This window comes from Theropithecus gelada, chromosome 15, assembly GCF_003255815.1.
Source record: "Theropithecus gelada isolate Dixy chromosome 15, Tgel_1.0, whole genome shotgun sequence".
NCBI classification, from domain to species: Eukaryota; Metazoa; Chordata; class Mammalia; order Primates; family Cercopithecidae; genus Theropithecus; species Theropithecus gelada.
The window spans coordinates 42,565,169-42,581,239 of NC_037683.1; the positions used below are offsets into that span (position 1 = coordinate 42,565,169).

Consider the following 16,071-nt stretch of genomic DNA (forward strand, 5'->3'; position numbering starts at 1 on the left):
TAATCAATTGATTTAGGACTATTTATTGAAAAGGCCGTAATCCCCCATCCCACCACTCATGCTACAGTGTCACCTTTGTCATAAATTAAATAACTGCATATAGTGTGGATCTATCCACAAGCTTCTGAACTTGCATTTATCTTCCTTTGGTCTACTTACCTATCTTTTAATCAATATCACTCTCTTTTATTTACTGAAGTATGATTTGATACCTTGTAGTATAAATCCTTAATCTTTGTTCTTCTTTAAGATTTTCTTGGATATTCTTGGCACTGATGTCATTTTTCATTTAGATCTACTAACACATTTACACTTCCTGTTACTTTTTTCCTTCCCACCTTTCTGTTTTTCTGTTTATTATTACTATTATTTTTCTGCCAGAAGAACTTCTCCTTTGTCTTTCTTTTACTGTGACTCTTCTGGAAACAAATCTTCTAAGTGTCTGACTGTCTGAAATTTATTTTACCTTTAATATTGAGAGATGTATTAACTAGATAGAGGATTTTAGATGGCCTATTATTTTCTTTTGGCACTAAAGATGTCATTCCATTGTCTTCTGGCTTCCATTGTTTCTATTAAGTCAGCTGTCTGACTTATTATTGCTCTTGTGAAGTAATGGATCTTTTTTTCTCTAGTTGCTTTTAAGATTTTGTTTTTGATTTGGTCTTTGGCAGTTTTACTACACTGTGCTGAAGTGAACTTTCCTTTGTGTTCATCATGCCTGGAGTTCATAGCGCTCCATAGGATTTCATGAATCTGTGGATTGATGTGTGTTAAAGAAATAGAATAGTATCCTTTGAAACATTTCTTCTGTGTAGTCTCTCTTTTCTCACCTTCCAGGACAAAATTATACATATATTATACTTTTTCAACATATTCCATGTGTCTCTTATGTTCATTTCTTATTTTCCAAACTTTTTTTCTCCCTATGTTTCAGTCTGAATACAAACCTGTATTCAGTTCACTAATCTACTTTCTGCTGTGTCTAATATGTTGCTTCACCTATCTATTGAATTCTTTATTTCAATTGTTGTATTTTTTATTTTTAGAATTTTTGTGTTTTCTTTTATAGTATTCAGTTCTCTGATGAGATTCTGCATCTTTTAATCAATCTTCTTGAACATATAAACCTTGCTATTTTATTTTAGAGATAGAGTCTTTCTCTGTCACCCAGGCAGGAGTACGGTGGCGTGATCTTGGCTCGCTACAGCCTCCACCTTCCAGGTTCAAGCAATTCTCTTGCCTCAGCCTTCCAGGTAGCTGGAATTACAGGCATCTGCCACCATGCCTGGCTAATTTTTTAGTAGAAATGGAGTTTTCCCATGTTGGCCAGGCTGGTCTTGAACTCCTGACCTCAGGTGATCTGCCCACCTCAAGTCTTCCTAAGTGCTGGGATTATAGGCGTGAGCCACCGCACCCAGCCAACCTTGCTATTTTGAAGTTCATGTCTAATTATGTCAAGATTTGGATCAGCTATGAATTTGTTTCCATTACATATATTTTTCTTTTCTTTTTCTTCCTTGCTTTTCTTTTAAAACAATTGTCTGGTCCTATTTCCTGGTATACCTAGTAAATTTTGATTAAATGCATTGTGTATGAAAAATTGTAGAGGCTACAGATAGTGTTTTCTTTCTCCAGGGAAAACGTATTACTCTTCAAGCAAGTAGTTAGAGGATTGGCAAATTGCCTTAATCCAGTGAAGAACTGAGATGATTCCAGGTTTAGTTTTAGTTTTTGTCAGGCCCAGTCTATTTTGCTTTGCCCTGATTCCTAGTGTTTGACCCTTGAATGTTCTCAACTGAAATCCTGGGATATTTACTGACCCTGGACTCCAATTTTTATTTTCCCAATACTATTAAACTCCAAATATTTCTGTTTGTTTCCTTGGCTCTTTTGCTTGGCTTCTCAGCCTCTTGCTTTATGCAGCTTAATTATCAAATATTTTAAGTAAAAATGCCAGTCTTAATACCAGGCTCACTTTTTTATTGTTCCCTTTACTCTGGCACCTTGGCCATGCAAGTCTTGCTACCTTGGCAGCCCAGAACTACAGTTTTTGGCTTCCTATCCCTGAGGGACTGCTGAAAGCTCTGATCCAATGCTTTCTGTTTCTGTGACTAGCCTTCTTACTTACAAATCAGAAAATGCCTCAAAAGAAAACAGCAAAGAATTTGGGACCCATCTCAAAGCATTTCTCTCCAGAATGATGGATTTTCAGTCCTAGCTATCCTGGTTGTTTCCTGATGTCTTTGAATAGCTATTTTAATATTTTATTCTGCTTTTCTAAACATCCTTGATGGGAGCTTTGGTCTGATATAAGTGATTTAATAGAGTGGAAGTCTGAACTGAGATTATTTTGCTTAAAAGAAGGAGAATGCATTAGAAAAGGGGTGGCATCTCCCTGTCTTTGGCTCTTTGAGGGGCTGTTGGGTATACAAGGAGCAGACGTGTGTATTGTGGCTCTGCAGGAACATGTAGCATGCTGAATAAAAGTCTCAGGGAGAGAGGCACAAACTCTGCATCTGAAAGTCTCCTCAACATCAGCCATTCCCTAAGTGGAAAGTTCTGCCTAAGAGACATAGTGAGCTTCCCAATACTGGAGGAGTATAAGAAGAAACTCAGCCAACACCTGGAAGTTGCTACTGAAAAAATCCAATAATTATCCAATAATCAGATTGCAGAAGGAAATTCATCAGTGGTTACCAATTTTTGTATGCTTGAAATATGAGAAGGTTTTTAAAAATACAGATGCCTAAGTTAACTCACTCACTGATATACTGAACCAAAATGTAGCCCTGGCATCTGTTCTTTTTTTGTTTGTTTGTATTTTGTTTTTGAGATGAAGTCTCACTCTGTCACCCAGACTGGAGTGCAATGGTGCAATCTCAGCTCACTGCAACCTCTGCTTCCTGGGCTTAAGCGATTCTTGTGTCTCAGCCTCCCAAGTAGCTGGGATTACAGATGCCTGCCACCATGCCCAGCTAACTTTTTGTATTTTTAGTAGAGATGGGGTTTCGCCAGGTTGACCAGGCTGGTCTTGCACTCCTGACCTCAGATGATCCTGCCTCGGCCTCCCCAAGTGTTGGGATTGTAGGCATGGGCCACCGTGCCCAGCCCTGGCATCTGCATTTTTAGCAAGCTTCCCAAGTGATCTACAAACTACAGCACAGGAACCAGCAAACTAAATATTTTCTCATGTACTTCCAAATGAGATTCTATGATTTGAACCTCCCACAGGGATGCCAGCGAGAAAGTCTGCCAGTTTCAGTTTTGTGGGGAGCAGTTGCAGATGTGGAAGAGGATGTATCCCTCTCCTGCCCTCTCTTCTGTCCATGAGGCTCCCCTCTCCCAGAAAGTAGGACTCGGTTTGTTTCTGTTGGGATGACAGACTCATAAAGTTTAGTCACATTGTAGGTTAGCAAGCTTGTGTGGGCTAGCCTTGGAACCTAACCACTATTTATAACATAGTGTCTGTGGGAAAATATGTTCCAAGTTCCAACAAATGCCTTTAAAAAATATGCTGGAGGCCAACCTGTCAGTAATTGGGACTATCTGCATAAGTTATTTCCTCAGAAACTTTTAGCATCTCACGATAAACTTGACCTCAGAGGATGGTAATTAATCAGCATTCGGTGTGAGCTTTACAATGGAACAAAATCTTCTGCCCTGAATAATTGCAGGCCTGCTTTAAGAACAACTATTACTTTTTCTCCAACAATTGTGAGTGTGTTTCTTCCTGCTGTCATTGTCTTGCCCAAGGGAGTTGGTGCTGGCATCGCCTGGGAACGATGATGAATGGCCTGGGATATCATGTGGCAGCAGGGATTTCTTCAACCTTGTGCTTGCAAAGACAGCAAGAATTGAGGTCACCTTTCAGGGCTTAGCTACACCGGTGTCCCAATCCAAGGACTCTACCCACGGAAATCTGGTAAAGAGCAGCGTTTCCAGTGTTCTTGGCCCTCCTCCTGATCCTTGTACCTGGGGAGGACAGTTTTTTGAGACAGATGAATTTACAAGTGGCATATGTAAAGTTTATTTAGGGACTTTTGTTGACCTCAAGACCAAATCCAATAGACAATATGATCTTGATCCCCTTAGTGTCCCACAAAACAAAACAAAACTATATCAAGGAAGTTTAAGATTACACTCAGTTACTACCTGGTGGGACCACACTGGGAATGTTCACCTCAAGTCTGGACCTCCCACTTTTAAAGGATCATAGAAATCTTGACGCCTGCTCCAGTGTTGTGTTCTGGTCAGGGAAGTGGTGTAGAAATGTCATCTGAATGTAATCATTAGGTTGAACGATGGAATTCAAAAATGGACACCACCAACCCTCAAATGCCATTGCGTGCATCGGAGAAAGCTCATGGAGCAAAATCCAAAAAAGAAGTCAAAGGGGCCTCATTTCTGTGATGCTTAAAGCAATTAATTAGAGAAACACACATCCAAGTAATGTTTAAATCTTTTTAAAATGGTCAGTAGTTAACAACCAGAAATAGACACAAATCACATTTTTAAAAAATAAAAGAAAATATAGCCAAACAGTAAAAGATGGAAAAATAACAAGGAGACATTAAAACAAAGCATTAAATGATGTGACCATCACCATAGCAATATGGTATAGGAAATTCACCTAAAATAATTAGGAAATTCACCTAAAAAGTTAAGATTGCTGGTTAATATTTACAATAAGCTCATTCTAATCATTAATCAAAGAAATGCAAATTAAGATTAAAAGAATACTTTTTTCTTAACAAATATGTATGTTTTTCTTAACAAACTGACAGTTGTGTTAAAAATTAAAATACCTATTGTCAAGGACGCAGGAAAATGAATACTTTCATACACAGTAGGATTACAACTTTTTGTATTTGGGAAGAACAGTTTTGCCCTACAGTGTGTGAATAGGTGTGCTCCTGTGTTTTACAGACAGAGAAACTGAGGCCTAAAAAGGGCTTACACAGGTATTGTTTGAGATCCTGGTGGTACCTCAGTGATCAAGACAGATCACATCCCCGACCTCATGGAGCTTAATTCTAAGTGGGTGGGGAGGGAGGAGTAAAACCACAGACCATAAGTAAGTAAACACATAAGGAGGGAAATTGCAGGGAGTGACAAGTGCAATAAAGAAGATAAAAACCCCTGGCCTCAGGCTACGGGCTTTTAGAACGGGTGGGTCAAGGAAGCCATCCCTGAGAAGTGACAGGTGCTGACATTTGAATGTTGAGAATTATCATGCCAAGAGCTGGGCAAGGAGCTTTCTGGCAGAGAAACGGCTTGTGCAAAGCCCTGAGGTGCAAGCCAACTTGATGTGCTCAAGGGACCCAAAAGGTTTAAAGAGAGAGAGCCTCATAGTGGACCGTTTCCTCCTTCTCCAGGCGGAGTGAAAGTGGCAGGGATGACTATGAGCTTCAAGAGCCAGCGGGAGGGGAGTGTGGGCGGGTGGAGGAATGTGAGTGACAGGACGAGCTCAGGGAGCTGAGCTGGGCTAGAAATGCTGGTCTCCTTGAGGAACCTGGGATTTGGAGGGAGTTTCTGCCCATTGTGTATCTTGAGTGATGAGCAGAGTGGTGGTAGCTAGAGAGGATGCATTTCCAAGGAAAGCTGTAAACAGATCAAACCTGGGCCTTCCAGGAGGACCCTGAATCAAAGGAGAAGGCAGACTCCCGGCCAGGACTCATTCACATTTGGTCACGCAGAATTCGTCACCTGCAGGGTCCACAGCCGGAGGCACTTGGCACTCACCCCCAGGCATCTGTGTGGGTGACCCCATAAGAGACTTGGCTTCTTGTCCCCCGTGGGCTCTAGCCACAGAAGACACAGCCTTTGATGACCCAGCTCCACCACCTTCCTTAAAAACACTAGACATGGCCCAAACAACTTGTGGTGGTTTTCAAAAAGCAGTTACTACTTTAGAAATCAAAGAGGAAAGAAGTAGCCAAGATGAACTGGGAAGGTAGTCTGGCGCAGCACCCACTTCCGCCTACCCCCCACATACACACACACAAGCTGTGTAACCTTGGACATGTCTCTGCACCTCTCTGTGCCTCAGGCTGTAGACTCACTGAGTGCCTGTGACAGTCCCTAAGGGGCTCTTCTCAGTATAAACTGACAATGAGTCAAGTGTCCTGTGTGTGATTTGTCCCCAAGGAAGGTTTTTCCAAAGACCAAGCAGTGGGCCCCGATGACATTTCTGGCAGAGGAGTCGAGAAGTGATTTGAAAAAAGGCCCATGAAGGACCTAAGGGTAATGGGTCCCCCGGGGGGGCATTCATCTGGAAGTGCAAGTTCCAAGGTCTGGAGTAAAAAGGCAGTTTTGTTCCTTTGCGGCCACAATCAAAATGTTAATATCACCAATGAAATTCTTTTATGAAATTCAGCTCAATGGGAGAAAAAAAAATCTTTTTTTCAATGCTGGCCTATTCAGACTGTTATATTATGGAAAGTAGATGAAATAGCAGGAGGGACAGATGCTGCCTGACACCTGAGCAACTGGGCCCTGCCCTGGGTCCCATGCTGCCAGCCTCATTCAGGCCCCTTGGGGCTCGGAATCTGCAAGCCACGGACACAGCCCACTCAGACCTGCACCTCTTCCAGCTTCCAGACTGTGCCCTGAATTCTTAGCCCATAAGCTGGAGCTGCTTCCAGTGCCTAGGGAGCCTCTTGCCCCAGTTCTTGAGGGTAGACTGTGCCTTTGGGGCTACAGGGAGCTACTGATGCTGGAAGGGGAAGGAGGTGTGGACTGAGCCTGGCTGGGCTGCAGGATGGAGAGGGGTGGGAAGGGAAGGGGAGGGGTGGGAAGGGAAGGGGAGGGGTGGGCCGATCAGTACATGGTCAGCTCCCTCTCTGTGCTGCTGTGTCTGGCCTGAAACTCAGAGAAGTCCCAGAATTCTGAATTCCAGCTTGGCCTTCCAGATCCTCAGGAAGGTGTATTTATTATGATGAGGAAATAGAGAATATTTTTTGAACAGTTTGTTCACGTGTCTATAACTTTAATATCCAGACATACAGGATATGGGCCTCTACCTCACCCCAGGCCCTGCAAGTATAGAGGGAAAGGCCTGGTTAGGGTGTATTATCCCCTCTTTCTAGTCTTGCCAACAGACAGGGTTTAAATCTCAGTCTTGTCACTTACTAGCTTTGTGGCACTAAGCAAGTTGACCCCCTGAAAATGGGGGGGTCTGTAAGATGGGGACAATAACAGTACCCACCTTATGAGGTTGTTGTGAGGGTTAAATGAGATAATGCACATAGAGTCTAGCCCTGTACCTGGCACCCTGTGGGCACTGAAGAATAGTAGCTCTTCTCGGCATCAGGCACCTGATGTCCCTGCTGAGTATAACTTGGGATTCCCCCAATCCACCTGTTTTTCCAGACTCCACAGCAGTATGAGAGAGAGTACAACAACAAGCGGTCAGGCGTGGGGCCCAGCAAGTTCCACGGGTATGCCTACGATGGCATCTGGGTCATCGCCAAGACGCTGCAGAGGGCCATGGAGACGCTGCATGCCAGCAGCCGGCACCAGCGGATCCAGGACTTCAACTACACGGACCACACGCTGGGCAGGATCATCCTCAATGCCATGAACGAGACCAACTTCTTCGGGGTCACGGTCAGTCCCATGCCTCTGGGCTGTTTTCCTTAGTGTTCCTTGTAAACATGCAAAGTAAAAGAGGGGCTGTTACAGGCTTTCTGTTATGCGATCTGTTATCTCTGATCATCGAAATAACTAATTGCAGGCCCTAGGATTGCAGGACTGTTCAGACAAGGGGCAGGGGCAGTGTGTGCTCTTGGACACATTGGGAAAATGCTTTTCTATGACTCTTGGATAAGAAAGGGCATAGAGGCCAGGCATGGTGGCTCACACCTGTGATCCCAACACTTTGGGAGGCCGAGGCAGGTGGAACACCTGAGGTTGGGAGTTCAAGAGCAGCCTGACCAACATGGTGAAACCTTGTCTCTACTAAAAATACAAAATTAGCTGGGCGTGGTGACGCACGCCTGTAATCCCAGCTACTTGGGAGGCTGAGGCAGGAGAATCGCTTGAACCCAGGAAGCGGAGGTTGCGGTGAGCTGAGATTGTGTCATTGCACTGCAGCCCGCGCAACAAGAGCAAAACTCCATCTCAAAAGAAAAAAAAAAAAGGGGCATAGAGAGTTGACTGCGCACACAGTGCAGGCACAGTTTACCAGATGGTGGGGTGGGTGGGCCAGGAGAAGCTGTGGACCCAAAATCAGGTTCAAATCCTGGGCCTTCATTTACAAGTTACCTTCTTTGAACTACAATTTTCAGTCACACAATGGAAATCATACTTACCTTGTAAACTAGTTATAAATATTACACATTATACAATACAACTTGTTAATATTTATTGAGCAAGCTACTTGCTCTGAGCCTCAAATTTCTCATCTGGAAAATGGGGATAATAATATAAATCTTGCATGGAAGTTGAGAAAATAAGCAATGATAATATGGCTAATACTTCTTGATTGCGTATTATGTGCTAGACATTGTGCTAAGTACATAATGTAGTTAGACTCAATATTATATGCCTAGTGCTAGGCACATAGCAGGCACTCAATAAATGCTATTGTTACTGTTAATAATGATTACACTGTATCCTTATGTCATCCATGGGAAGTAGGTGCTCTTATTATCCCCATGAACAGTGAGGAACCTGGAACTCAGAGTATTTAAGTACTATAGCTAAACAGGGTCACGTGGGATTTGAACTTGGGTCTAGCTCTTAATTGCTGCAGAAGGTAATGGACCAAAGTGGTAGTTATTTATGTCTCGTGATGTATTCATCACTGCCTCTGCTCCAGAAAATATGGAAAATTCATCTGAAGAATAGATTGAGTGGGCTAAAGTGCTGTCCTGTGTTCTAATTTAAAGATTCAGAGTCGAGTCAGTCTGTCTTGGGGAATTAAGGGTAGGTAAGCTGAGCTGGCTGAGGCATTTCTTGAATATGCATATTCGTGCATACCTGTGCTGAGGCTTGTATTGTTGGTCTGGTGGGCTGGAACCTGTGCAGGTGCTGAAGGTGTGGATAATGGTGTGGATTGCAAGGTAAGATGGGCTCCCTGTCCTAGAGCCTGTGGCTCACATGCAGGGGCAAGGCCTAGACAAAAACAATGAGAGGTTAAAAGTGCTTGGCACTGTGAGAGAAACTATTTGAGCCCGAGCCCGAGCCCAGAGGGATTTCTGTGACTTTTAGTGAAAAAGTCGGGGTAGGTTTTTTGGAAGAGTAGCATTTGACCCATGCCTTGAACTGTGGGCAGGAGTTAGACGTGCAGAAAGGGGCTGGCCAGAGGGAGCATGGTGAGCAAGGGAGAAATGCAAGAGGGAGGGAAGGACCGTTAGTTGGGCTAGAAAACTGGGAAGCTGGATGAGGAGCCTGGGAAGGGAAGTTGGGGTCCAGTTTTGGAGGGACATGCTGAGGAGACTGGCCTTTATCTTCCAGGCCAACCCTTCCCAAAGTGTGGTCTGCATCATCTGGGAGCTTGTTAGAAATGCACGTTCCCAGGCCCCACACAGGCCCATTAAATCAGAACCTCTAGGGGTGGGGCCCAGCCATCTGTGTTTTAACAAACTCTGCAGGTAGTTCTAATGCACAGCAGGGTTTCAGACCACTGCTGGGCGGCAGTGGGGAGGCACTGAGGTGGCACTGACGTTTGCTCAAACGAAGTCGATTTCCAAAATCCCTGAGCAGAGCCATTCTGGACTAAAGGCTCTGAGAAATTCACTCCCACAATGTATTGGTGAAGTCCATTTTTGTAGCACAGCCTAGATTCAGGCTGGAAACTTTAACAGCTTTCCTCAGACCAGTAGCTTCAAGAATTATTTTTATTCTCAGAACTCTGTGTTATAAAATCTCACGTGGAGCCTGGTATATAAAACTGATTAAAGAAGAGCTTCTCAGTTGAACAGAGAAGGAGCCCTGAACTCTGGCTGTTCAGCCCCCTCTTCCTGCAGCCCCCTCCCCACCCCTGCAGCCCCTGAGACCCCTCCCTCAGAAATGCTAGACAGAACACCCATCAAAATACCTCCAAAGTGCTTTCTCCTCATCCTACAAGTTCATGGACTGAGACTCAAAGAGGGGTGGGATTCGCCCAGTGTCCCACGAGTAGCATTTTGGCAGGGCTGTTTCAAAATGAATTCAAAGTATCCAAAGTTGAAATGGACGAATAGAGAGCTACAGAATCTAGAAAGCATTTTGCCATCCTTCATAATCCTAGAACTCTGCATTTTGCCCAGGTGCCTGATAGCTCTTAATTGGAGATCAGTTATAACCACTTCTAAATGCTCCCTTTCATCTAAGCCAAATAATACATAATCCTTACTTGATGAGCAATTAGCTAGACTGCCTGAAGTGTTCTCCACGGCTTGAGGATGAGTTTCTTTTTAATGGGAAATTCCTTGGCACCTGTTTATGTCTGCTCCAGCTTGTGACTCAGAACTCAGTGAACATCAGAACTGAAAGTTGTCTTAAATATCCTCAAATTCAATGCTTTTTGGTGTAGATGAGTGTCTGAGGTCCAGAGAGGGAAAATGACTCCTTCAGAGCCATGCAGCAAGATTGTTTAGCACAGCGGGAATGGTAGCTGCCCAGGCCCTGCCTCCACCCACTCAACACCATCTCCCTTTTCTTTGCATAAGTGCCCCTTTAGTGGAGACAGACCGCAATAGTGAAACAGTCCTGCACTCCATGTTACCTTCCTCCTATCCCCTTTGTCACATATTAACAGGTGATTGTCACTGGGTTGTAGACAGGTTTCATTAAAATTGTCTTCTGGTCACAGAAAAAAGGACGTCTTCTGACAAAATAAAAAGTGTCTCTGTGGTTCAAGGAAACCACAGAAGGCCAAGTTCAGCTATAAATAAAGAGTTAGAAAGGAAAAGAACATGGGAGGTGGAAATAAATGGAAGCATTTCCCATTTGCTGAAGGGTTTTCATTATACAGCACACACAGTATCCATTTTTCCACTCTTAGGCAGACATCTTAGTCTGCATGCCCCCTCATTTAGCATGTTTACTACATGGGAAATTGTTTAAACACATTAAATTAATTATATCCATGACTCAATTTCAATTGATTCAGTATGCACACTCTCTGCCGGGAGCTGGGCCTGTGGTCCCGCCTTGGCATGTGGATGAAGAAATGTCTTCCATGCGTCCTAGGTTGGGAATCCACCTTAAATCAAGGCGAGTTCTGTTTTATCTTCTTAGAAGCTCTGCTCCCAGTGGCTCTCCTCAGGGAACACTCTGAAGTGGGATTCAATGTCCCTATGGCCCACCGATGACTTGGGGGCCATCCGTCTCTCTGATGTTCAGCCCTAGGATTGCCCCTCCATGATTTAGAAGTCTTAGGATGCTTTCCCTCCTCCATCCTCCTCTTCTGTCAATTATGCAACCAGGAAACTCAGGCTAGAATTGGCTATTTAAACCTCAAAAGCCCAGAGCAGTCTGAGAATCCCCTTTTCTGAAAGTAACAGGGCTTGGAACCCAGTTCAGCAGAGCTTATCATTAGGGCAATGATTCTTAAACTTCTAAAGGCATGAGAATCTCCCAGGGAGCTTCATTTAAAATGCAGGTTCCCTGGCCCCACCCCTTAACTTCTGATTCTGTGGTCTTATGGTAAAGCTCAGGAATTCACATATTAAATAGCAGTCTAAGAGATTCTTAAATAACCTGAGAATTGCTTGGGCCACACACACACCCCCCTTTGTGGTTTAAACCTGTTGGCGATGGATTTGCTCCTACATTCATTCGCTGCTCTAGCAAGCCCTGCACTGCGTGTATGGAGTATAGAGAGGAATAACATGTGGTCCCTTCCCCCAAGAATCCCTCATTCAATAGCAGTGGGAATGGACAAGTAGAGGAACAGTTGCTAGGCAGTATCCAAGGTCTGCCCAAGGCCTCTGGAGGAAAGACGGTTTCGCTTAGGGTGGCTAATCAACAATTGCAAGGTAGCCATCTGTGGAGAACCCTCCTGTGCATGTGGTGGGAGTGAGGATGCAATACCAGGCCCCTCTTCCCAACACTTAACATGTCAGTGTGCGGTGGCTGAACAGACTGCTTTCATTTGGCTTTCCTAATCAAGATGCACTAAATTCATCTTCAGGAGACCATAACCTTTCAGCACATGCTTGGAAACACTGGCTAAGCCTTCAGGTGGAAATCAAAGCCTTAACATTCTTCAGGTGATCATTTTTTAAAACTCTTTCCAGTTTCCAGTCTCTTAAAACAAGGGTGACCTCCCAGATCTCAAGGTGGACAAATCCTTTGGGTATGTCAGGCTAAGATATGATGGCTGTTACCGGCAGTATACCCTGTTTGGTAAATGTATCTTCTGATTTGTCTCTTAAAAGGACAGCACATTGAGATTGTGGTGGCTAAATTAACAGAATCAGCCGGGTGCAGTGGCTTCTGCCTGTAATCCTAGCACTTTGGGAGGCTGAGGTTGGTGGATCACTTGAGCCCAAGATATTGTGACCAACCTGGGCAACATGATGAGACCTTGTCTCTACAAAAAATACAGAAGTTAGCCAGGCATGGTGGCAGGTACCTGTAGTCTCAGCTACCTGGGAGGCTGAGGTGGGAGGATCACCTGAGCCCAGGAGGTTGAGGCTGGTTATGCCTCTGTACTTCAACCTGAGCGATAGAGTGAGACTCCATCTCAAAAATGAAATAAAATAAATTAATAGACTCTCATTTTATCCTATGAAAATTGAATCCATGCTTTTCCAGGAGTTCCTTAGGGCATGTACACTGGGTTTGGATGGGAGCTTTTAGGCGTGAAGAGCATTTGACCATAGGGAAGTTGAAAGAGGCTCCCGGGGAATGTCTTGGATTATGAGAAGAGGGCTCCATTCTTGCTAAAGTTTCCTGTGACTGTCCCTCATTCTAGGTGGGTGTACTTTATGTGGGAACGATCACAGCTGGAAAGAGGGTGACCCATAAGTTCCTCCAAATAATAGAGCCATCCTTCATCCTCTGCCCAGCATCTCTCGACCAGCAGCGGGTCTGGACATCCTAGTGTAACATATGTCAGGAGAGGCTGGCACCCTTAGGTTCAGGCATTTCACCTCCGATGGCTGTTATCTTCTAATTGCTCTCACCAAGGTGAAGAAGAACAGCAGATGGCGATTTGCAGAGTTTATTGATCTATTTGCTTTTGTTGCTGGTGAAGAGGGATCCAGCCTTAGCCAGTATACCCCTTAAAGTTTCTGCAAGATGTTTAAAAATTATTTCTACTAAGACTTAAAAAATGCTTCCCCCACCCCCCAGACAAGTCACCACCCCACCACCCACCCTACCAATTTTTTTACCTAAAAAGGGGACATCATAGAGTTAAACTCAGTTTGGTTGGAATTCCAAGTACTCCAAGTAAGGTCAAACTAGGTAGCTAGAGAAAACCAACAGGTTCCTCGTTCCAGGGGAATTTGCAATGTTGGCTCAAACCCATGTTTATTTCATACCCACTGTTGCCTCGCCCTACTCTGATATTAGAGTTTGTGCACTTGGTTTTTTAAGTCAAAACAGATAATTTTACACACACACACACACACAAATGAGTTACATATCATCTTGTTAGAGTTGTCCCATCTCTCCTGCATGTTTGATCTTTTAGGGTCCTGGTTTTACTTTCCAATGTAGAAATTAAACTTCAGGCCTCCCACCAGCCAGACATTTGTGTCTTATATTTGATATCATCATTTAGCTCATAGAAGTCTTTTTTAGGTTGAATCTGGGAAAGAAAAAGACAAGAAACAGGGCACTGGGAACTCCATCCAGAAATAGGGAAAACTCTACCCAGTCAAGATTTGATACCATTTGGGGCTGGTCATTCTTCCAGTTGTGACTCTATCCCCCAGATTATCCTGATTGTGCCTGTTTCTTGATTTTGTGCTCAAGGCTGTCACTAGAGAACTTGTTAGAAGCTCTGAAATAGTCCAAATGTGGTATAACAACTGGGAGCACTAGAACACAGGGCTCGTTCCAGTGACCCTGTGCTAGCGTCCAGTGCCACCCCACGGTTTCCTATTCTGAGGTTCCTTTTTCATGTTCCTTTCTTGCTTGCTGCCCGGGAGCAACAGCAAACCCATCCAGAACTTTCTCTATACCTCATGTGTCCCCAGCACATCCCAGACCCAGGTCGTTCCAGTGAAATTGCATCACACACAAACATAACATAGGAGCTGATTTGAGACTCTAATCTCTCTCCCTCTGTTCTCTGGCTAACCAGCCCACCCTCAAACTCAGTTGAAATGTACCATTGCCCAGGACATGGCAGTTATCAACTCTAACAAGAATTGCACATTTGGAAACTCAAGCCAAAAGAGGTCACGGTGTATGTATCTCTTAGAGCTGTGTGACCTTGGAGAAGTTATTTACGTCTCTGTGCCTCAGTTTCCTCATTTGTAGAGTGGAGGTAAATATGTCTTCTTTCAAAGTGTTATTGTGGGAAATAAGAGTAAGGTTTAGTGCCTAAGAACTACATTGTCATTATTGCTATTGTTATTACTACTGCTATTAAGCTGGCTACTTTACAAAGAAGAGTTTGTGTGGGTCTAATCAAGACCCAGCAAACAATCATTGCATACCTGTGAGGTACCATTCTATTTCATATATATAATCTCCTTTCATCCTCTAAACAATAAACAAATCTTTTAACTTGTATGAAGGCTGTAGTGGTTTAATATCCAAACAGAACCAAGTAAACTTTGCCTCTAAGCAAGAACACTTGAGTTCTCTCCTGAGGCCATTCACTGTAGGGATTGGAAAGTTACCTTAATGTGGAAGGCGTCTGCTCTCAGCTCTCCCTCCTCTTCCTCCCTTTTGACTAGTTCAGTGCTCCAGCAGCCCTAAGCATTACCACTCAGCATTATACACAAAAGCTAATGGCAGCAGATGCTGATGGTGTCCCACGCAGATCTCCTGAGCTCAGTTTCAGAGGGCTGCTCAGCTTTGCCCATCCCCCAGCTGCTGCAGGTGCCTCTGCTAATGGCTCACACCTGCTGCCTTCCCTACAGGATTGGGCGATTGGTGCCTTCTGCCTGGAGGTGCCTGGGAATTACACCCACCCCATCAGCCTGCAGCAATGACGGATGGATGCATTGGTACAACACACAGTGCAGTTTACCCTCCAGGGCTTCCAACCAGAACAGGCTGAGGCTCACCTTCATCTGAAACCACATCTGAGCATGGCCTCTTGCTTTTTCTTCTCTCCCTTACAGGTTTCTTCTGAGAACACGTCGTTAACAAATTGCAGACATGTGATTCCCTGTCCTAGGCTTTGTTTCTGGAGAACCCTATCTAAGACACCCATGTGTATTTATGGGAAATTTAAGCATTTTCAAGAGAAAATTTTTACTATAACTTTATAGTTACCATATGTGTAACTTTAGAACCAGTGGTCCTCCTTACCTCCCCCACACCCGGTTGGAGGGTTCTGGACTCTTCTCCCTCACCCCTGGTGCATTTTGCATGCACCCTTGCCCGTTGCAGTAGCCTGTAGGAGAGCCATATTCGTCTCCTCCAACGAATTAGTGTCTCCCAGATTTTCAGGGACCACAGCCCTTCCTTTCTCTGATCCCCTCGTACTTCACCTAGCCCTTTATGCCTGGTAGAAGCTCAATAATTCCTGGTAACCTCTAGTTAATGTTGTTGGATTAAATTCGCACATGATTGAGAAATTCAATCACACTTTTCTACTCTTTTGCCTTCCAGGCATCTATAAACTAATAAGACTTTTTCAACCCAATAAATAATCAGAACTGACAACAGAAGTACTAACAGGACTTGGATTTCTTGAATCTGCTAATAGTGATTACCAAATTCTTGCTGTGAGACCTGGTATCAGTAATTCACACAAGGTCACGTGCGTGTGTGTGTGTGTGTGGGTGTGCATGTGAACGTGCACACATGCGTTGGAGGAATCCCTTCCTGAGGCAGCAGAAAAACTCATCCCTTATTCCCCTCCCAATTTCTTGTTTCTCCCATAAGCATCTCTCTGGGGCTCAAATCCCAGGGCTTGAGCAGCAGAAGCAATTGCTGATGGGCCCTCTG

General features: G+C 44.2%; 1 protein-coding gene across 1 annotated transcript in view; it reads left to right on the top strand.

Moving 5' to 3' along the window:
- Window positions 1-16,071, top strand: part of GABBR2 (gamma-aminobutyric acid type B receptor subunit 2) — a 426,464-nt gene that overhangs the window by 248,236 nt on the left and 162,157 nt on the right. The window contains exon 7 of the mRNA XM_025360393.1: window positions 7,375-7,611. Coding sequence (XP_025216178.1) covers window positions 7,375-7,611 — 237 coding nt within the window. The remainder of the gene's footprint in view (window positions 1-7,374; window positions 7,612-16,071) is intronic.